At 46.3% G+C, this 23,142-nt stretch overlaps 1 protein-coding gene and 1 long non-coding RNA gene across 3 annotated transcripts in view; one reads left to right on the forward strand and one right to left on the reverse strand.

Moving 5' to 3' along the window:
- Window positions 1-23,142, forward strand: part of FRMD4A (FERM domain containing 4A) — a 275,085-nt gene that overhangs the window by 173,462 nt on the left and 78,481 nt on the right. Inside the window, exons 8-11 of the mRNA XM_046678619.1 lie at window positions 5,126-5,209; window positions 10,420-10,485; window positions 10,703-10,760; window positions 14,607-14,693. Coding sequence (XP_046534575.1) covers window positions 5,126-5,209; window positions 10,420-10,485; window positions 10,703-10,760; window positions 14,607-14,693 — 295 coding nt within the window. The remainder of the gene's footprint in view (window positions 1-5,125; window positions 5,210-10,419; window positions 10,486-10,702; window positions 10,761-14,606; window positions 14,694-23,142) is intronic.
- On the reverse strand, window positions 832-16,798 carry LOC124248516 (uncharacterized). 2 transcript variants are annotated; one of them, XR_006891064.1, is made up of 4 exons: window positions 16,716-16,798; window positions 14,337-14,458; window positions 13,007-13,102; window positions 832-1,490 (listed from the first exon to the last, which is right to left on the reverse strand). It is a non-coding gene; the product is annotated as an uncharacterized LOC124248516 (long non-coding RNA). The 2 variants fall into 2 exon arrangements; XR_006891063.1 differs by lacking the exon at window positions 832-1,490 and having other exon boundaries at window positions 11,695-13,102.

Genomic DNA, 23,142 nt, shown 5'->3' on the forward strand with positions numbered 1-23,142 from the left:
ATAACCGTCAGAATATCTTTAATACCCAAACGTGCACATTTTCCTATTGGAAATCTCCTAGAAAAAAGTCATCCGTTAAGCCTAAAACACACCTATCAGCCCAAAGAAGAGTTTTTGTGGGAAGAATGCAAATTTGTATAAATCTCATTTATTGTTTTATCCAGAAAAAAGGAGGGGTGTGTGATGTTTTCCTGTGATTTAAAAAAGGACTTTGAGGGCAAAGCAGCTGGAATCTTTCACACCAGCAAGACCTTTTGAAAGGAACAGAATCTAAGAAAATTTGAACGAAATGTTCAAGTTGAAAAGTTATAAATTGTTAGAGAAAGCTTTGTTTTTGTGCACAAAAGTGCATTTTCCTGAGCTTTTCAAGTGTGTAATTCACATTTTCCAAGGATAGAAAAGTGTTCAGATAGCGTGTTTTTCAGGATGATATTCTTCCAATCCTATGGGAATTGTTTAGCGCTAAAGTAAGAAGAAAATTTTGTATTATGACATCTTGTCTCCTTTGTTAAGCGTTTATCTATTATCAGTATCATATTTTGAGTTGGCCTTGTGAATAACAAAAAGGTTTATGGCCATGACACCTTGTCAGTTTCTCGGCATTAAGATTGCCACTCTAAAAGGGGGTGTTGTATAAGATTAATCAGTTGCTGCTTCTTGTGTTCTTTGAGTAGAATTATTGCCTTAAATTGTAGGCTTACAAAATCTTTTTAACTTGCTTTGAATTTTAGAAGTTTACAACTGTTAGAAATTCACAAAACTTGTCATGCTAAGAAACCAAACTCACTCATTAAGAAAAAAATCTTTACTTAGATAAATTAGCAACTAGCATCAGAAATGAAGGCACATAATTTATAAATGTTTCTAAGTTTGCCCCTCTGTACAGATGGTAAGTTAGTGTGGCATATTTATCCATGACACATGCCCAGAATCCAGAATCCCATGCTGGAAAAATCTCAGAGGGTCCCCACATGCTTTCCTTTTTGCACATGACAGACAACATCCTCAGCCACCAGGTTTGCAAACCCGGAAAGAAAGTATATGACAGGGAGGAGACGGGCAAATGCTCTCGTTTTCTTTGCTGTAACCTGAACTTTAACTTGGTTCACAAAGAAAGAAGAGGAAGGATGGAAGGAAGAAGGACGGGAAGGAGAGAAATTGTTCCCTGCGGGGTTTGTAAAGATCGGCAAAGAAGAAAAAAATCTGCATCTTCCCTTATTCTTCTGTCTCGGAGTTTTAGATTCACTGTACCATTGAATAAAGTCGTACAGATCCACAGTGCATCTCTGAAACTTTAAGGTCGCAGTGTTTCCAAATTCAGAACTTTGTAGGTTTTAGATGGGTGGTTCAGGGGGTTCCTTCACACTCTGAGCAGGTCTGGGGCAGCAGCGGGCTTCCAGTGTGTTAATGCTCCTGCACCAGGACATGGATCTTCACGTGAAGAGAGAAAGGTCGAACATTGCCTCGTGTAAAAAGCTTAGGTTTGCCACCTGGTGGGTTAAGAAGCATTTGTTTCTTAGAGCTTTTTGGATTTTGGAATTACGGATAATGAGGACCTGTAATACTCTGTTTTACTTATGAAATCTCTCTCCCTGGAGATCTCTACCTTCGTGATAGGCTCATAAAATCCGGAGGAATTGGTATGACACTAGCATCATATTACCGGTTCTGAAATTCGGGTTAGTCCTTTCTGTTACACTAGTCTGTCTTTCTGGGTTTATTGCTCTATTGTCTTAGCGCCCGTGCGCATCAAAACACTGGTTTTGGGAAGAATTCTTCCACACTAAGAGTCTTCCATTTGCCCCTGGTTTCTCCTGCAAATTATGAACATCTCATTTGACCCGAGGGGAATCTCCTGAAAAAGCATTTTGTTGTTTTTTTAAAGGAAAACAAGCACATTGTAGATTGTGCTAATCCTGTCAAATTGAATTTTTGCTTTCTTCACTGTATAGTGTCTTGGCTAAATTTGTTGTTGCTGCTTATTTGTGGCACATGCCCTCTTTGATGTATTGCTAGAAATCTGTTTCTCACACTGGATCGTTCCAACTTCTCATGCTTTATGAGCAGTACAGGCAGAAGAGAGACACATATTCTCAAAAAATTCCCCTACATCAAAGACCAACACAGCAGTGAGATACCACTTTTTTAGCGGCAACATTAATAACTACCTAAGAGTTTTGAGTAATATCTGGTTAATATTAAAAATAAGAAGACTTTGAGTTTTATTCTTAGTTTAGCAACTGACGCTCTAAGAGACCTTTCTTCTTTTACTAAAGAAAAGAAACCCCTGTTAGAATGTGAATGGCTTTAGGGTATTTTATAAGTTGGCATTTATCAGATGCACTGAACTCTGGGGGAAATGTCTGAGTGGAGCCCTGAGAGAGGAAGCTGGGAACATCTAGCACCTTCATTAGGTGATCGCGTCACAAGTCTCTGGAGATGGGGTGACCAGGTCTCCAATTATGACAGCTTTCTAATTTACAGCCACGGAGTCTGGCGAGATCATTGGATGGGGCTGGCCACCTCGAAGTTATCACAGATGTTTACAGACAGCAGAAAAGCAAATAGAACATTTCTACATCATTGTCCTGTGGGAAGGATTAAGAGCCATGGATCCCTTCCAGAATGTAATGGATTTGGATGGGCTTCACGCCTTGGTGATTTCTTGTTCTATTTGTCTGTGTAACTTTGCTTGGGAGTTGAGCTAGAGTACCTACTGGGAGCCCTAGCAAGGAAGTCAAACCTGTGACTGTCATCACGGAAACTTGTTTGCCAACAAACCAGTGTTTGGTGGTAAGACGATCCCTTCCTCTTAGCTCCTTCTTTCCCCAAATATGCTTTAGATGTGAAGGGTGTGAGTAACCCCCACCCAAGCTCCGCTCAATAAAGGAGCTCCTAATTGCCTTTCTGACAGTTTCAGCCAATAAAAGTCCATCCCATAAAAATGCCTTTCCATATTTAAGGTGCCACTCTGGGGGCTGATGAATCAATGAATGGACTCCCTGTTCTCAGGGAGCTAATGGTCAAACAGGAGAGATAAGATCCAGAAATGCATCCCTGCGGGCTCTTGAGCATTTGGTGAACTCAGTGTTTGCTTAAACTCTGTTTTAATAGCATGCGAGTAAAAATTCCTAACCCTACTTGGGAATTGAATTTTCTTAAACACCAGGAGTGTACTTGTTTGAAAACGTCCAGTGGCTGACCACTGCCTCCTGGATAAATTGGAACTCTATCAGCCCAGCACTGAAGGTCCTCAACATTCTGTGCCTCGTCTCCCTTTTGGCCCTATTGCCCCATACATCCCACCTGTTGCAGCTGATCTCTTTGGTTCAAAGTATCTGGCCTCCATACTCTGCTGTATTCCACTGAGGAGAAAAATGATATTGTTATCCTTTTTTCCATGCAGACCCTGCCCGCAAGTCTGCTCTTACACCAGAGCCCACAGTGGCCTTTCTGGCCTCTGAATTTTTCGGTTTGTTGTTTGAATTGACATGATCAAACACCGCCCATATGGATAGTTATCTTTTTATTTGCACCTCTCACCTTCCCCACTCAAGTGTGAGCACCTTTTGGATGAGGACTATGGCTCATCCTTTTTTTGTATCCCCTAGATGACTTTCCCTATAGCAGGGGCTCCATAAATACCTTCAGCTTATTCCTTATTAATTGGTAAATCCTTGCCTTACCACTTAGATGATAATAGATTAAGCGTTTGAATTTATTGATTCCAAAAGTAACAAGTTGATATTTTCCTTCTGATTGGTTGTTCACAGCCATGATTCATAAACCTCAGTCACTATTTCTTAGTCCACTTGAAAAACGCCCTTTCTGGGAGCAGCTAGAATGTCACCACCCAACATCCACATGTTTCTTTGTCACCATATAAATGAACTTAAAGTGTTGGAATGGTGTTGCCCAGTGGCACTTGGAACCCAAAGGGTAGCTTCTGATTGCTTTGCTGTAGAAGCCATTCTGGCTTGGGTGGGTGCTCACGGAAGGGCACATCCTCCAGGTGGCAGGGTGGGTGTTGGGATGTTTGCCAGTCAGATGCCTCAGGAGATCCCCATCTGTGACTGTGGTGTTCCTTCCTTCCTTCACATTTACTTACTAAGCTCTGTCTCATTGCTTTTTAGATGTTACTGTCCCAAGGTCCCCGGGGCCAATGTTTGCCTTGCTTTGTACGAGCAGCACAGAAGCTGCCACCACAGCGTAGGTCAGAACTGTAGGTCAAAGGCAGGCTACATGGAGTAAGCCTCTGTTACCCCAGCAGGGGCTGTGAGGTGCTTTGGTGAACCAGGAGTGCAGGGCGACCCCATAAATTCCAGAAGCATCCCAACGTGGATGCCACTAATTGCCACTGGAGGTAGAGAGTGGGTGCAGACACCCAGATGTCCTGGCCCAGAGGGGAGGCAAGCGTCTGAAGACCACTGGCTCAACTGGGGGAGTTGAAAGTCACTCCCAAACCTGAGAATGTGCAAGTCGGTGGGAAAAAGAATTTCTGGTCCCAGGACCAGAGACACAAAACCTCCTACTAGTACCCGATCACCCACTTCACACCTTCCAAGTCATTTCTGGGCCTTGTCAAAGCAAAAGTTAGTTATTTGTCATCTTTCGGAAAACAGTTTCCAGGGTGTGGTCAGTCCAAGCACGGAAAACTGATGTTGTGTTTGGTGAGGGAGGCAAACGGCCCTCAAGGAGACAGCAGTCAGGTCGCCCATTCCTGGAGCTCTGTGAGCCCACGGGGGGCCCAGAGGAGCACCCTAGGATCCTCCCCCACTGGGCCGCTGGTGACCCTTCTCCCCACAGATCCATGCTGCTCGGGGGCACTGGGTCTGTGCTGCCCTCTGTGTCCAGGGTTTACAGAGGATCCGCAACCATCTGTGAGCGCTCTCAGTGCCACAAAGGAAGGCCGCTGGGCTGTGCATGTTGAGTGTTGTTTTTCCTCTATATTAAATGAATAAATGAAAAGAAAGCACCCCCTTCCTCCCACTGCTTTCCATGAAAAGGGAAGAGATGTGGGGTCTCCCAGGGGCAGCCGTGTCGGGTCCTGTGGCATAGGGCGGTGGTTTTCTCAGAGGTGAGCGAGTCTCCTAGCATTCTCTCTGTCCCTCTTCCTCTCTTGCAGCAATGAAGTGGTGAGGAGCGACTTGAAGAAGCTGCCAGCACTTCCCACCCAAGCACTGAAGGAGCATCCGTCTCTAGCCTACTGGTAAGCCAGCGCTCCTCTCTGCACGCCTAAGCATCCTCTCCAGGAGTGGGCCCTCCTGGGGGGTGTGGGGCGCGGGGCGACTGAGTCCATCCCTGCAGCTACTTCGGGGTCAGCCTGGACCCCAATTGGAGAGCGACTCCAGATTGTCCGAAGTGGCTTGGCTCTTCCTGAAACTGGGTTCTGCATTTATTTCAATGATGCGGTATATGTGCGATAGCTCCTTTTTCTATTTTCTTTCTTTTTTAAAAAAAGAAAACAACACCTCCTAAAATTTCCCTATGGAAGCTTGGCCTCCTTGGAGATCCTTTCATGAGCTGTTAGAGTTTCCTTTTGGAATCCTTGTCATTTGATGACGGGACGTGTGAGGTTTTGAGATGGGGAAGAACGACAGGGTTTTTTTTCTTGGCAGAAGAGAGACTGGTTCTTTTATTTTCCCACAGTGTTTCGTATCTCCTGATTTAGCTGCCATGTAACATGATGCCGCAGTTCATCTGTCGGGCCCTAAATTACTGATTCTTTATGAATCAGGCGTTTGAAAGGTTCCCAGATTGTGGTTTTGGTCACAATGGAGCGGACCCTGCATTCCTGGGTACTGTGTTGAAATCCTGCAGGGCTCGCCAGCTTTGACCGCTGTCCTCTGAAAAGCACGAGGCTGCTTCCCTCATAGGCCTTCTGAGTCCTTAACAAAAAGCATCATGACTGCTTTTGTAAAAAATAGAACAAAATTCTCAGAACAAGTCAATCCACATAAACTACAACATGAGACTCTTTTAGGCACTTCAGCAATACGCTTTATGAAATTTACGGGTTACTAACACCTCTTCTTGTCTGGACACTTTTCCAGGCAGCAAACTACTTGTTCAGGTGCTTAAAGAGATTCCTGTAGCTGGGAAAGGGCGTGGCTTGATGCAGAGGCATTAGCAGGATTAAACTCGGGCACATTTCTCCCCTAGAGACCAAATGATGGGCAGCTGGATTGGAAATGAGAAAGCAGGGTCCTGATGCCGACAGCCCATTTCTGTGTGCTGGTGTCCGCGAGTCCATCTCTCTGAACTGTTTCTTGCCATTCTTCCTTCCGTAACATAAATGTGGATACAATAGTGGCTTTGTAGAATTATAATCTGCTCCCAAAGAACAAAATCTCTTAAACCTTCAGGGACTCTGCATATGTGGGCTTCCAAACTTCCAGCCTGGCGGGCTGCACGTATGAACACCAGCATATGACATTCCTGTTCTCTTGTTCATGGAACTCTGTTGCTCTCGCCCCAGTTCCTTATGTTCCCATGGGCCTTATGTTCTAGAGCCTCCAGCTCGCGTTCAGGAAACCAGTGGTGAGCTAGAGAACAAAGAATATCTCTCTAGAGCCAGTTCTTCCTGCAGGAAGGGGACGTATTTTCTAGTGGGTTGTAATGGTGGCGGGTTGCCTGAGTCAGAGTTGGTTTTAGCCTAATCCATTCCTCAATTAGCCCTTCCATTCATTTGTTTCCAAACATTTGTTACGGTCTGTGCTCATTTCAGAGTTATGAACTCCTCTCTCTCTGCCCCTCTGGATTTTTCTTTCATTATCTCCACAGTCTGCTCTGCGCTCACATGTTATTACTAATAGAGAAATTCCTTCCTTCATGCTCGTACTTTCTCTTTGGTCAGCGTGAAGGTCTTTGTCTTCATCCACATCTGTAGCTATCTTGCCAGAACATACCTCCATCTCTGGGATCAAACCAGCACTTTCTCTGGGCCTCATTTAGACCCATAGGTGCCCACACCACTGTCTAAATGTACCGAGAGGAGGGACATTTTTGAAGCAGGTACCCTCAGGTGCCACAGCCCAGCTTATATACAAACAAGCCAGTAGCGAGGACCATCCTGATGAAGCATTGCTAAAAAAACAACAACAAACAGGCCTTTTCACCTTGTCTTATTATGGTTGGCTAGTTGTGGCTGGCTTTACTATTCCAACTTACTTATTTGGCTTTTTTAAAAATAAAGATGTCAGGAAAGGGATAAATGCCATTTGTGTTTCAAATACATGTAGACTGGAGATGGAGCTGGCAGCCCAAGCTTGTTCCCAGCTTTCCCTCTCTGCCGGAGCATCGTCACTCATCTGCAAGATTAACCAGGACCCTTTATTGTTGGGAGAGACCTTTCCTCAGTCCTCACATCACAGTCTCAATGAAGTTGCCCACAGTCTCAGATTACCCTGCTCATTCTTGAGGGAAGGATGCGTATTCTCCGTTGTTCTGGGCTCTCCTGCTCTTGCTGGCTTTCACAGACGCGACGGACGATCTTCGGGCCAACATAAGCCATAGGGAGCCCATCCACACTAGTCAGGGAAGGCATTACAGCCCAGTGAGCAAAGCAGTGGGTTTTAGAATCCCTGCCAAGTCTCTGAACTGTGGAGTAATGACAGTGCAGGAAGCTCGAGTGACTTCCCTGCCTCCTCGATTTCCCATCTGTAAAATGGGATTAACTACAGCAACCGAATTCAGACTGTAATTAAGAGAGGAAGTAAAAAGTCACAGGATACAATTAGGAAGTAGTCAGACTTGCATCATAATGCTGAGTAATCGTGCAGTAATCCTTTGTGCTAATTCTCTCCAAGCGTTGAACAAGCTTGGACTTCTCACACCATGTGATTTCCTTACTGGGGAGGCATCTGAGAGAGAAAGTTAGAATTGTGTGCCCAGGGCCACAGAACATGGCAGGATCAGGGCCCTGACCTGGATTCTCCCGAGGACCTAGCTTGTGAATGCTGGACCACCCCTACCACCCGTCTGGGGCATGTGGGGACATCTTCATTTCCTCCGAAATCGCCGACCACTCACTGCAGGCCAATATGGCCCCTCCAAGACAAGGAACTGTGTCGCCATCACCTCATGCCCTCTTCCATCACCCACTCCTTCCCTGGGCCCCTCGTCTGCAGTGAGATGATTTAACTTAGCCTAGTCAGCGTTAGTCATTTGTCTTTTTCGTTCATGTAGCACTGTGGCCTCCAAATGGTGTTTTGGGATTCCGTTTACCCTGGTTCCTGGGTTTCTGATAGTTATTCCACCAAGTCCCAACCACAGATCTGAGGTAGTTGGCAAACTGTCTGCAAAGCTTGGTGCATGTGAGCCATCTGTAAATTCCAGGGGAGGAGCAGGGCAGGGGACAGAGAGGCTTCTGTCAGCATGGCGTGTGTATCACACGGTGGGCCCGCGATGTTTTGATGGGGGCGAATGAGTGGGAAAAGCTGAGGAAGGAGAGGGTCGAGTCTGCGGCTCCACAGATGCTCTCAGACAGCAGGGGAGGCAGGGCGAGGTGGGGGATGGCAGCTTCCTGCAGCTGTCACACACTGTGGGACCCCGTGGTCAGGCCCTTTAGTGGGTTAACAGCTGCCTGACAGTGCTTCTGACTCGCGTTGGTGTTTTCCCTGAGCCTTACTTGTGCTCACAGCCACAGCACTGTACTGATTTTCATCTCCCCACCTCAGCGCAGGGAGCCTCTCTCCCAGAGCCACAGAGGACATAGGCTCGTATCTCCACTTGACCCTGGCTTTAGGAGTTGACCTCACAAATGCTTGATCATGTGGTAGGAAGCCCGCCAACACAGCTGTCGATTCAGTGGGTGGGTGGAGAGGAAGCTGGAAGAGCAACCCCAGAAAGTCCTGACACAGCTCTGAAGGTCTGGTGAGGCTGGGGTCTACCCTGAGGAGATGCTTCTGGAGAATTCTGTGAGGAGAGAGCTTGACTCGAAGTAGAACGCCCAAGGTTGTGTGGGAGCCAAGGCAAAACATGGCTGCATCTGCCTCTTTCTGAACAGAGGGTGCCCAGACCCCACAGAAATAACTCTCTGACTAGAGAAAGGCCAGTCCCCATCCTGGGTATTTACAAAGACACTCTGTTGTGAAAAGTCAGATGATCTTACATGCACTAAATATCAGAATACTAAAATGAAGAGCTAGTCATTGAAGATTAATTAGTAATTGGAGTAATTAAGTAGTAATTGGAGTAATTAAGTAGTAATTGGAAGATCAATAAATTACCTCCAAATAGTAGGTAGTGAACAGATAAAATGTGTTACCCTCAGAAATGACCTAGCTAGAAAAGAAAAAGTGGGCGAAAGAAGGCTTCAGAGCAATTCCGTGATAAGAAATTGATAATGGAGAGTAAAGATCCTCCAAGACGTCTCGAGGTTCCTCTCTAGGATCTCCTCCATGGTGGAGTCCGCTGGCCTGTGGCGAGGAAGGGTGAGGCAGAGAATGAGAAGTAAGGTTCCAAGGCGGTGTGGTGAGGTCATGGAGGCCAAAGCTTTTGGACTCGACTCCTCAGCAGGTGGGATGTGCTTCCCCGGTGATTCCCAAGGTTGGCTATGCGCTTCCGAAGGCAGCAGTGGGAGCAGCCCCAGTTCCCACCTCACTGGGCACAGAGTCCCTTCCAGAGAGGCCCTTTGTGCCCTCGGCCCTGTCAAAGAACAGGTTGGCTTGCCATTGTCCTGCAAGGCCCGAGTCATCTCTTCTTGTTTGAGAGCTAAGATTTCAGAAGATAAACTGAGTTCCTATCTCATCTTTGGTAGCTGGCTTGTTGTTTCCCAGTGCTCATCTGGGCCTTTTATTGCCTCGTGGTTTGTGTTAACCAGGCCCAAATTCCAGTACTTTCCCATCCTCCTTGGAACCCCTCAACCCTGACTGCTAATTCAGGGTAGGCAGGCCATGGGCATTCTGTTGAGGTCAAGACCTGCCCTCCCCCCACGAGGCCCTGTGTAGACAGGACTCAGGAGAGGAGGAGGGTGAGGAGGATCCGAGGGAGTTCAGCCAGAGCATCCACTCTGATCTCTGGCCAACCTGTTATCTTCCCGTCCCTGGTTCCGTGTCTCTCCCCACTGGGATGCCTGCCCACTGTTTTGTCCTCTTCTCTCACATTATCGTTTCTTACAAAGAGCCGACCCCAAAACCTTGGCTCTAATCTTATTCCACTGGTTATAAGTCCAAGACAAAGAGAATGCTAGTCCCCTGTTTGGAAAACAGACTTTTTTAGGAAATCTGTAGCCCAAGGCATCTCGCTTAGGCTGAGTTTGGAAATGCTGCTTCAGGACAAATTATTTTTCCAGGAGCTGTTGGCTCTGTGGGGCCTCTCATGAGATTGCTAGGGCTCAGAAGAAGTATCTCCAATAGCAGGATGCTCGGCCGTTGACCTGGGGACCGTAACAACAGAATCTTTTTCTTGTGATTCTAGTGAGGACCGAGTGATTGAGCACTACAAGAAACTGAACGGCCAGACGAGAGGTCAAGCAATCGTCAAGTAAGTGGCCCCTCCCAGTGCTCGTGGGGTTGTGTTTAGCATATGGCAGTGTTGTTCAGTTCTTGGGAAGACACATCTCCAGGGGGTGATGGTTCCATTTCATTTTCAAGTAAATAATCACCCTCAGGACTTTATCTTACACACACACACACAAATATGTATATGATACCAGTTCTGCTGAATAACACCCTTGTATGTGTGTGTGTTGTCCTTCCAGCTACATGAGCATCGTAGAGTCTCTCCCAACCTACGGGGTCCACTATTACGCCGTGAAGGTAGGTGAACTCATTTAGTGAAGGTTGCCATTTCTGCCCTCAAAACAAAACTTCTCACTTTTCTTTTTGATCATACTGAAGACATTTTTGGGGATTGGGGGTGAGTGAGGACTTGGTTGGGAAGACCGCACGCTAGGGGGAGTTGGGGCAGTGGAACTTTCCCCCTAGGGACATAAGACTTGATTCCGGTACTTTCCAAAACTCCCTTTCCCATCTGGGAAGTGGGTATAATAAATCCTTACTTCCTCTCATTCTCAGAAGAACACTGGGAGATCAGGACAGTAGTGTCTCAGTAGGAAGAGTCCCTCTAAATACAAGGAAGTGTAAAGAACAAAAACCTTTAGCAGGATTGACAGTGTTTTTCTTGGTGGTCAAATGCCATGGAGGTAACTTTTGAGGAGAAGCCCTAAGATGATAGGCTGACAAATTGAGTACATGGGCATTTACGAAGACAGAATCCATCTTCTTAAATATTGTGATGGCGATCCAGTATGACATGGACCCCATTCTAAATTCTGTTTCATTTTATCCATCATGTCCCAGACTGGGATCTCTTCTTTGAAATAATAGATACTGATGTTCCCATGTGCCCTCTCTATGATGAGAAAGGATAGCTTACCTTCCTTCTCCTTTCTTAATTTACCCCAACATGAAAAGTTTGTCATTGCCCAAAGTCCAGCCAAAAAGAGCAGAAAACATTTCTAGACTCAAGACAGTTCTACCAGCCAACCTGAGATTCTCTCGCTCTTCTACCAATTTCTTTTGCCATGTTTCCACCCAACTATATTTTTAATTCCTTTAGACTAGATCATGTGCCATGTTTCATTCATCTTGTGTCACCCATGGCAGCTTGCACAACACTTTGCATGTCCTTGGTATGCATTGAATTGCCTGTATCTTCCTCTAAACTGCAGTCTTTTGACAGCAAAGACTGCGTGTTGTATTCTGTTATATATTCCCGGAACCCAGCACAGTGCCTGGCATAGTAGATCTAAGTAAATATTTATTGAATGTTTATTGAGAATTGAATTGAGTAGTTGGAGGTGTGCATTTCCATGATGGGAACAAATTTTGGAACTGTATTTGTGGAGCCCAGTTATGGGACATATGTGGGGACTCCAGTCCCACTCAGCAGCTCAGCTCAGGTCTTTTAAAGCCTCCATCGGTTAAATTCTTCCTCGTGTCCCACCAAGCTCTTCCCGCCAGTGGAAGCTCTTAATCCCTCTTCACCATCATTCGCAGAACTCATAGAACCATCACAACCATCCCTGCCCTTCTCAAGCCTAACCTGTAGTCTGTCATGAGGAGTGTGACCTAGCCTTTTGGGCTGTCTCCTATCCCGTATGAGAAAAAGGGAATCTTCTAAGCACACTACCCCTATGTAAGGCTGTGCCTTGGGAAGTGGCTATTGGAGTCAGTGGGTAGTCAACTCCCCAAAAGAAAATTGGATTGTTCATGAGGAGAAACTCAGAATCCACTGTGCCATCTGCCAGTTTCCAACACACTGCTAGCAAGACTTGTAGAGCCCATTTTCATTTTGTCATCTTGTTACCCTAAAGGAAACATAAGGTTGCAACAATAGTTCCTGACATTATTATGAGAGGCATTTCCTAGGAACCAAACTGCAAATCTTACTCTCAATTATGGAAATATTCTGTGGTGATGTGTAGCAAAGGGGTCTACATTCAAGAATGGGAACCAGGAATTCGGGAATTCCTGGACTACATCCTCTGATTTGCTGTTTGTCCTTGGTTTGATCTCACCTCTGTTGCTCATAATTAAAGTAGAGATTAAGAAATTTGCCTCTCCAGCTACCCACAAAAGTCTTCTAGATATTGGAAGGCTATTGACATAGCTTGTTAGACTGTTGAGATAGATGGATTGGTAGATAGATGGATAGAGCCTTTGAGATGAGGCTTCATCTAGCCTTTTACTTCCTTGAACCTGTGTTCCAGTTCTTTGTCAACCCTAGATCTTGACAAAAAGGTGGCCTCTGATATATACACTTTCTGCCTTCCAATAAAACTTTAGAAATATGCTCTTTGCAGTTTGTTAGAGACCAGAAGCAGACGTTGAGATTTTCAAAGCGCCAAATACACGTGAGTGTTTGGCTCTTGGACTCTCCAGGTGTTAGCAGTTAAGCACATGACTCCAAGCAAGCCGAAACCAACTGTATCCAGAGCCACTGTTTGGTGACCTCGTGGCTTCATGGATGCCATCTTTTATCGTGTGGTGACAACTCTCACCTAGTCAGTCTGAAGTTACAGCAGCACTGGGTCTCCTCTTGTCCTGTTCTCTGAAACTGTTGCAGGACACACAGGAAATTTCCAGGGGGTTTATACCTTTAAAAAGATGTTTTAAGAAATTATATACCCTGAAACTTTTCTAAAAATTCAAAATTTATTTCTTCTGCCTTTTATCTTTGTGCTTACCTTGAAATAAGTCATGCCCCATAAATATTTGAAACCATGAAGCCAATTTTGAGTTTTCAAGACATCTAGGATGGGATGTGTTAGGTTTTTTGTAGATGTGGCAGTTAGGACAAATCTAGGGAAAGGCTGCTTGACATGCCCACTGTCTACTCCTAGCATTTGGGAGCTTTAATTAACGGCTCAGAGTCATCCTACTTGAATGTAGGATTCAACTACAATCCAGTGGCCAGAGGTCTCTGTTAAAGGAATAAATAGAGGGACTTGGTACTTCTAAGTCAGTCCCCGGAATGTCTAGGCTTCACTTTTGCTGCTTTGCCTGACAGCTTGAGTCACACACTCCTGCCCGGCACCTGATGTCCTCTAAGGTGAGCAGTACCGCATGGTGGGTGAGCATCTGCCTGCCCCGCACTGCCATTGGCCTGCAGGGGGAACGAAAGGTCCCGAGTAGAGTAGGATGGGCCCTTTGCTTTGATTTCTTTGTCTTTCAAATTAGAGGAGTCTGAAATGCTGCTTACTAAGTGGAAGAAGTTAATATGAAAAGGCTACATACTGTATGATTCCAACTATATGACCTTCTGGAAAAGGCAAAACTGGTTGCCAGGAGCTGGGAGGGGGTAGGAGAGGCATCAACAGGCAGAGCAGAGAGGATTTTGAGGGCAGAGAAACTCCTCTATGTGACACTATAATGGTGGACACATGTCGTTATACATTTGTGCAAACCCATAGAATGCACAACACCAGGAGAGAACCCTAATGTAAACCATGGACTTTGGGTGATGATGACGTGTCAGTGTAGGTTCATCAGTTGTAACAAATGTACCACGTTGGTGAGGGATGTGGCTAATGGGGCTGTGCAGGTGTAGGGGCGGGGGTATTTGGGAAATCTCTGTACCTTCCTCTCAGTTTTGCTGCAAACCCAAAACTGTTCTCAAAAAATAAAATCTTTAAAAACAAATTTTTCAGAGGAGTCATCTTCCATAGTCTTCAGGGTCCTTCTAGCTCTGACAGTCGATGAGTTTCTCTGCTCAGAAGGTCGTTTTATTAGCATGCTCAACATCTCTCAGATTGTCCCTTGTGGGGAGTGAGGGGCCCAGCATTGAAAAACTGAAGCCTTAGAACAAAGAATAAGGCATTCGCTACTTACTCAGACAGAGGGAAAGGATCGTGGCTGTGCTGCTGGCTAGGGACAGAGCTGGGTCCCCAGCCCAGGGCACTTTCTGTGTCACCTGTTCCCATAACCGAGCTTCCCTTGATGATGGGGCATATCTGTTAAGGTAAAACATAGAGAGGTGGGCGCCATCCATTTCAAGGAATTTGCATTTTCCTTTGTCTTCAGATGACCCAGGACAGCTCTCTTGGTTCCTGTTTATCTTCTCCAGCCCTATATTAACCCATATTCCTTTTGATGTCCTAGGACAAGCAGGGAATACCATGGTGGCTGGGACTGAGCTACAAAGGAATCTTCCAGTATGACTACCACGATAAAGTGAAGCCGAGGAAGGTAGGTGTGCTCTCCTTTGCGGGCACATGGCTCTCAGCCTGAGAGAGGAGCAGACGGAGAAGAGTAAAAATGTTACTCTTGCAGTCTGAAGGCCTCTGGGCTCACCATTCCCCTGCTAATTTGAGTGTATACAAATTACACTGCCGTAATCCCATCCGAGCACCCTGGGTAAATATTTTTTCTCCCTGTCACTAAGGAAACCTAAGCTGTTATAATTATTTAAGGTAAGGAGCCTGGCTCTGCTCTCCCAAAGCGGATGAGCAAAAGGACTTGGAGGGACTGTCCTGTTCCTTAATTTCCCTCAGTGCTGTACACTCAGGCAAGTGAGGGAACTTTCTTGAATCCTGAGGCTAATCTGAGTTTTCCCAAAGGTTTGCTTTTTTTTTTTTTTTGGAGGGGGGAGCTAAAAGAAGAGATTGTAGGTCAAACAGAGGTAAAAAATAAAGAAGAATAAGAACCACTCCTGCAAATCCAGAAATGTTTTATGGTGTATTAGAAGTGATCAGAAATCTGGAAAAAATAAGGTCATTTGCCACAAAGAATGGGAACCAGAGACAAGTTTGCAGAGTCATGGTGAAGAAAACAGAATGTTTGAAGGGGGCAACGGGCTTGAATCTTCTGTTTTCATTTACACACGTTTTTTAGACCAGAACAAATTGAAAAATTATAATGGAAAAATATCTCTGAGGCGAGAGCCGTCATTCAGATCCTCTGGCAGAGAATAACGGAGAGACGGTATGCAGTTCAGACCCTGAAATGCATATTAAAAGTCTATCAAAACCATGCTCGCTTTAGGAGAGAGAAAGCAATATTGGCCCATATGTCATTCCAGATGGCTTTCCAAGCTTCTTTGTCCGTGATCAGGATTGAAATCCACACCACAGATCCGAGCTTATGGTAGTCTCTCCAGTTAACATCTGCCCTTAGCCAGCTCCTCTATTAAATAGAAAAAAATATGGCCCCGTGTTGGGGAGGATTTCCACTCAATTGATTGGTCAGTCAGTTAAGTTCTAAGGAAAGATCCTGAGCAAATGACAGAGGGATTCTTCCTTGGGAACAATTCAGTAGGAACCTGGCTGTTCGAGGCGTGTTCTTGTGTGGCTGTTTCCAAAACCATCCTGGGATCTATTTATATGCGGCAAGACATGAATGGGAGCCTGCGTTCTCATTTTTCCCCTCTTTGTTTTTCTTGGTCACAGGGTCTATGCTCGCTCCGCACTGTCTCTTTCTTCCCTCTTCCCCTCTGCCTCTTTCTCTATGGCCTTTGTAAGTTTCTGTGCTTTTTCTTGAGTTCTCGCTTCACTCCAGCTTCATTTTTTACATCAACTGTCCTCTCTTTTCAACCTGCCTGGCCATTTTTTTCTGCTTGCAAGAGCCAAGAATACTCCTAGATCCTTTAACAAAATCCTGGTACAATGTTTCAAGCTCTTGATGCCCACGTTGGTGGAAGACCAAGGCCAACATGGACAGTTGAGATCTACAGCAGAGTTCGTTAAGATCCAGCAGTTGAATTCTCCTCTCCTTCTGAGCATTTTGAAAGACATGCTAACAAGTATTTATATGTGTTTAATTTATTAATATATTTGGGCTTATTTTATTTCTTTAACTGAAGTGCTAATGAAGATTGAAGAGGTAATGAGATAGCATTTGATACATGTAAAATGCAGAGTGCAAACATCACAAGGACTTGAGAAATTATAGCAATTCTTGTAAGACTCTAAAACAGGCTACGTGATAAGGAAAAGTATGAAGCCAAAGGGGTGATAATCAGCCACTGAAGAAGAGAATTTACTGCCATTTCTTGAACTTCTTCAGGTAAACAGATTAAAAATGTGAAAAGGTCGATAGATTTATTCACGGTATTGGCTCTACTCAAACTGAGTTGTTAGTTAAAATAATTTATGCTTCTGTGGGCTCTGAGGAAGTAGTTGGCATTCTCAAGTCTATTCCAACCAAGCCATCAGAGTCTCTATTCATTCATTCATTCAGTCACTCATTCATTCAGAAAACGTTATCACATACCTGTTATGCGCCCAGCAGACCAAAAGATGCCGAGATAAATAAGGCACACATCACGTCCTCAACGCCTGCCCAGGCTATCCAGGAGAGACAGATATGTGATGATTGCATCAGTGTTCCCAAGAGCTACAGCAAAGGTCCGGGGGCGGGGCGGGGAGAGGTAAATTAAAGGACAGTGTCATCAACTGGGGTGAAGGAGGAGAGAAAAGTCTTCACACGCTGCAAAGTAGGAGCTGGGTCTTAAAGGGCGAACAGCAGTTTTGCAGATGGACAAATGGGCTGCGGAGGCACGCAGGTGGAGAGACCAGCGTGCATGAAAGCTCCGTGAAGGAGAGCGCATGGCATGATGGGAAAGCACACAGCACCATTGGGACCGGAACGTAGGTGGAGAGGAGGGCAGCTGGAGAGGAGGCTGATGAGATTCCAACAGCCAGCTCACAAAACCCTGAAGGCTTTGCTAAGAGGGTTTTGTCTTTGAGGCAGTAGGAACCACTGAGCATTTGAAGCAGCGGAGTGGCCATATCAGGTTTTTGTGGTCATAGAAGCATCATCTGACAGCTGTGTGGAGGTGGGTTGGAGGAACACAGGACAATAGTGTAGGCCAGAACGGGTCAGGGCTTGAGGTTGGCCATCAGTAATAGGCATGGAGAAGGGGAAGTGGAGGCGAGACATTTAGAAGGTAGATGTGATTGGTCGATCATATGAGGGGAGAGGGTGGCAGTCAGAGCAGGAGGGGAGTCTAGAATGACTCCCAGGCTTCTTAATCAACGAAAGCATGGGATATAAGGGAAATAAATTTGGTTTAGGCCATGCAGAGTTTTAGGCTTGATGGGACATGGGAGTAGCTGTGACAAGTAGACAGTTGAGTATTCAATTGGAGCTCAAGAGTGTCAAGAATTTCCAGAGCATAACTGAACCAGACACTGAATGGAGAGAGGAAAGGGAGAGGCCTTCAACTCACCGGAAAAGTTACCAGTGGCCCTGAGCAGAAGACTTCAGTTCCCTGCCATGACATCCACTGTGAGTCACAGGGGCAGGACCAGGCTGTGTGGACCCTGACCCTTATATAATTTGGGGAGCCCTCTTTAAGAGATGAATGTATGAGCTGAATCTAAAATTAAGAACAGGCCTCTGAAAGAGGAAGAGAAGCCTCAGTTTTCATTAGCCCAAGGGGTTTCCATCTCTGCTACCACCTAGGATGGGAGCTAAAGGCAAAACCAGAGATTAGCCATAGTGGTAAAGTCCCAGCTGCGAGAAGACCCAGGCAGGATGCCTGTTCCTTCTTCTCACACCCAGCATCATCACCGTCATAAAAAGGCGATCTTTGTTAAAAGTAAGGCACCCGTGAGTCTCTGAGAAGGCAAAGAGAGCGCTCCCTGGCTCCAGAGCTGTGAATCTGCAGAGACGCATCCACAAGGCACGGCTACCAATGCAAGGTCGTATATACAGTGCGCCAAGTCTGTCTTTAGGGCTCCAGGCCAGTGATTCTTAACCTCAGTTGAAAATCAGAAACTCAAAGGAAACTGTTTGAATGGATAGATGCCCCAGTCTCCCCCAGTCCCACTCACCCCCATCTCACTCAGCTGCTGAACTTTGCGGCTGGAGTTGGGGACCACCACCACAGCTATCTATGCTTCCTTTCCGAACACAGACTTGGGGAGGGTCAGCCAGGCTCAACAGGTGTGTCTGGCCCTGCCTCTGCACAGAGAGCTTGGGTGTCCCAAGGCACCAGGCTCAAGGCCTTGCCAGCCCCCGTGTGAGGGATGGGCCTCCAGGAGGCACCACACCCTATTGCTCATGGGCCAGGCAGAGCGCCACTACAGTGGGCCCCCAGCGATGCTCAGGAAACCGGGAGTGGTGCCCAGTTCTGTGCACCTGGAGGCCTTCTGCAGCAACAGCTGCACCTCCAGCCCAGGCAGGGGCCCTCCCTCACACTCTGACCCAGTTACGGCAGCTGGGTCACATGGCACCGCAATACTATGAGCCAACATTCAAGTAGGGGCAGTGGCAGGGGCGAGCCTGTGCCCTTTCCTTGGAGGGCCTAGAGGCATCCTCTGATATGCACCTTTCTAACAGCATCAACAAACTGTTAACACAGCCAGGGAGCTTACTACCTTCCTTTGAGAATCTACTCAAGTGTTTCCAGATGACCTACCAAAAAAGCGGGGAGTAGCTGATTGCTGTCTAGAAATGGGCAGGACTGTAGCTTGTCCCAAATTTTCTGGTTGGGGTGCAGTTTGCCATCCTGTTTGCAGAGTCTACCCTAAATTGCTTGATCCTCAGTCTGAAGCCCTGGGGGCCTTAGGGGAGATAAAGCACAGGGTGCCCACAGGTAGAGTAGAGAGAACATTTTAACCTCCTCCTAACCACACGCGCCTCTCTGCTACCTAGACCTCCTAAACAAATGGGCTCCTCATCTTGCAGGAACACAGCCTAAAATGCACGCTGCTGATGTTTGTCAGAAAAAAACCCAGCTCCTTTGCCCTCAGGGAACACGTGTCAGGATCAGCTAGACAGGTGGGGACACTGAAGATGGCATTTTGGCTTTTGTGTATATTCAGAAGCTCAAGGCCAACTTCAGAAGTATTTTAGAACTACATGTGCAGAAGAATAGCCCCAAAGAGCCCTTAAAAAAATCAGCAAATAGGACTTAAAAAAAATTGCAGTCTACAATACATCCATATGCCCCAGATCATTGGCCCCTGCTTGCGTCTATGAGTTCTTTTAAAAAGATCAGGCAGAAACCCAAACGGTGTCTGAGGATGGGTTGTGGAATCTTTTATAAGCTATTAAATTCCCCCATCAACTCCCAGTAAATCCTGTTTTTCTCCTTCACCCAGGGATGTTTACCTCTCCCTCTCTGCCTGCCTCTTCCCTCCTGTGCTCTTGTTCAGACTAAAACACCATATAACACTTCGAAACGTCCCTTTTGGTTATCTCAGCTCGCCTCTCCTCTTTCCCATGGTTGTAGTTTGATAGTTTTTACGGGCAGTTGTGAATGTGGTGTCAGAGAATGGGGATGGGAATTATGTCTGTCTTGGTTTAGCAATGGTGAGAGAAAAAGGACGACGGTCACAGGGTCAAGGCAAAAGAAAATCCTGCAGCTGCAGAGATTACTTTACCCTATTTTTTCCTAGTTACCAAACTGTATTTTAGCATGTGTCTGCGTGTGTAGAAAGGAGCACTGTGTAAGGAAGAGGTCCTTTATTTTCCAAGTTACAGGGCTCCAGGGAATAACGAAGCATTGTCAGATTGGCATTTGGGCACTTGAAGTCAATCTCTGGCTTTGTCTTAATTTGCATTTATGGCCAAGCCAAGAGACCTAAGCCATCGAAAAAGAATAAATGCCAGTTGCAAAAAGTGACCATCCGTGGTGACATGCCTCGGATTGGCTGTCCCATCGCTTTCAGGCGGTTTGCTGGTACAAGCTGCAGTTTTTCCTCTGGCTGCCCTGAGAACATTTAAATGAAAATTCAATGCTCTATATGGAAGAGGCATTGTTTATTAACTCTCACAGAACCAGGGTCACGTGGGGCAGAGATAAATAAGGCTGGCCGAAATCTGTCACATAGGACTCCCTCTTTTAGAGGAGGACCTTGCATTCCTTAGATCAAAGCCGGAGAAAGTCCCACAGCTCTGACCTCTGGGACAATCGTCCCCTTCTTTGCAGCACCAAAGGCGTTGGGAGAGTAAGCTCTCCCACACTCAAGACTCACCTCCCCGCCAGTGCCCGGCTAAGCTGCCTTCGCTGTCGGATCGCTGTAGTTTGTACTCTTCAAACCTGCGACCAGCCGTCTAATCATCAGAAGCCATTATAAATGGCAACAGAAAATGCTTCCCAAATGGGGCACCAAGAGAGGTAGAATAAAGACCTCTCCCACAGGCTGTATCTGAGGCTCTCGGCATCACAGAACAAACAGTGGGAAACACGTGACTCCAGAAACCTCCCTAGAAGGAACATTCACTATCTGTAAATCATCGTTTACAGCTGCAGCCCACTCAGCAGCCCATATTGAATGAAATCTCCCCATCGGGGAAGGCTGGCAGTGTGGTCCTTGTTACATATTCTGCAGACAGCATTTACTTATTTATTTGATGTGCAATTAGGGGCGCTTTTATGTACACTTAGATGCATAATTAGGAGCCCTGTGGGGTCCCCTCTGAGACATTAGAAGAAGGAGCCAGAGTAAATGGTCTGCTCTGTGTCCCCACTCCAGCAGCGGGCAGAGCTTCCTATGGTTCCTAAGAGTATTTCGCAAGTGGGGGCATTGGCTCAGGGAATTGATGTATTACTGTCACCTCCCCAGACTAGTAAAGATTTTTGAACTGTATGAGATGATGAGACAGGAAGACAAAATCATATTTACAGGAAATATTCCATTAACTGTGGACCGACTCCCAGTGGAGTCAGCCTGTTAAATTATTCAGTGGGATAAGCGCTCCAATAAGTGCACTGCTGACTTCTTGTTCAGCCTGTTTGGATGCACTTGACTCATTTTCGGCTTGCTGAGCCTTCTGCCTTGGCTAGCCCTGGGTGAGTGCCTCCCTCATTCCATCCTCTGTATTCCTTTGGGGACCACATCCTGTGCACGACGGGGAGGAACAGCTCCACTTAGTACATGTAGCATTCTTAGCATTTTGCAGCCTCTGCTCTTTCACGGTGTTGGATCAAAGGGCCTCCTCCAGTTGGCCCCTGGCAGTGGTTCAGATGTCACTAAGTGCTGAGCGGACCTAGAAGGGTTCAGTGCCTGTGGGTGATAAGCCCTGGGCATGGGTCATCAAGGGGGGATGGCCTCCCAGCTGAGGATCAGGCCTGCTGGAGGGATTATGGAGATGGGGATTGGGGGTGAGGGGCATAGAGAGTTACCAGAGTCTGCCATCTTAAAACAGCTCTCCAAGAAAGAAAGAAAATGAGCAAAACTAAGATCCCCTTCTCTAAGTATCATTGCTAGACATCCTCTTCTCCAAGCACCAGTGTTGGCCAAGGCTGAATTCTCTCTCTTTGGGGTGGGAATCCCAATCCTTTATCCTATACAGGAATTGCAATCCCCTGAAAGCACTGCGTTAGCCCTTTAGAATGTCTGTGGAGGGTGCCGAATATGGAAGCCTCTCCTATACAGTGGTGCACGTATGAGACTTACCAAATGCCTGTGGTGGCCAGGCTCTGCTCTAGGCCCTGCAGATGTTACAGCGAACAGAAGAGACAGGTCCCTGCCCTCACAGAGCTTACAGTCTCGTGGGGGGAGCAGTCAAGCGATAACATTAAATGAATCTCTAATGTATTGTGTCAGAGTATTGAATTCTACGAAGACAACCAATCAGAATAAGGAAGAGTGGAGGGGTGGTGGATGGCCAGGAGTGGCCTCTCCAAGGAGGTGATGTTTAAGTGACTCTCTCCTTCTGAGAGTGTTGCACGTCAGGCTCCTTGGGAAGCAGAGTCGGAGATGGGTTCATATGCACGAAGTGTGTCGGGAAGTCCTTGGGGGTTAATTCCAATGGGGAAGAGGAGCAGCACCAGGTAGAGAGAGAAGCTGAGTTATGATGCCGTCTTGGGCAAAGCTCTGAAGCTGGAGGAGCCATCAGAGCTGTTGCCCAGAGGCTGGGGGCTGAGCTTTATCCCCAGCATCAACCAATTTTTAGATACAGGTGACCCTTAGGGAAGGGGTCATGCCCTTGAGCAAGATGGCTCTCTACAGCGAGGATGACTCCTGGAAAGAGAGTAAGTCCTTCAGTCCTGAAGGGAGAGGCTGGTCAGACAGCCCAGTAGCTCTTACAGCAGTGGTTCTCAAAGTGTGGCCCTTGGGCCAGCAGCATCTACATCGCCTGGGAACATGTTGGACATGCAAACTCTGAGTCCCCACCTGAGACTTATGGACTCAGAAACTCAGAGGATGGGACTCGGTGATCTGTGTTCTCACAAAGCCCTCAAAGTGATTCAGATAAGACTGTGTTTTGAGGACCACTGCTCTACACACAGGTAGCAAGGAACCTTCTGTGTGATCCCACTGCGTGGTTCTGTTGTTGTGAAGATATTTTAGTCTGAGTTAAAATCCAGTACCTTCTTAGAGAAGTTACCCCTTCAAAAAAAAGATGTTCAGTGGCCTCCATACCCACTCAAAGGCCCAGAGTAAATCTCAAAATCTCAACCAAAGAGGAATTTTGGTGCTATTAACTGACTTCTAGTATATTCCAAAAAGGTGCGCTAACTTCTTTAAACTCTCTGTGCCTCTCTTTCTATATCTGTGGAGACTCTCAAACACAAGAAATAGCCTGATTTTCTCCATCTTGAATATGTTTACATCTGAAAGAGTTCCCTGTTCCCCAAGATAAAAGGGCTGTTGCCCTCGACAGAGCGAATAGCGTTACAGTTTCTTTTATACTGAACACGAGAGGTGGCTTCACAATGAAGAGAAAACAGCGTCTCTTTGTT

Source organism: Equus quagga, chromosome 12 (assembly GCF_021613505.1).
Source record: "Equus quagga isolate Etosha38 chromosome 12, UCLA_HA_Equagga_1.0, whole genome shotgun sequence".
Taxonomy (NCBI): domain Eukaryota; kingdom Metazoa; phylum Chordata; class Mammalia; order Perissodactyla; family Equidae; genus Equus; species Equus quagga.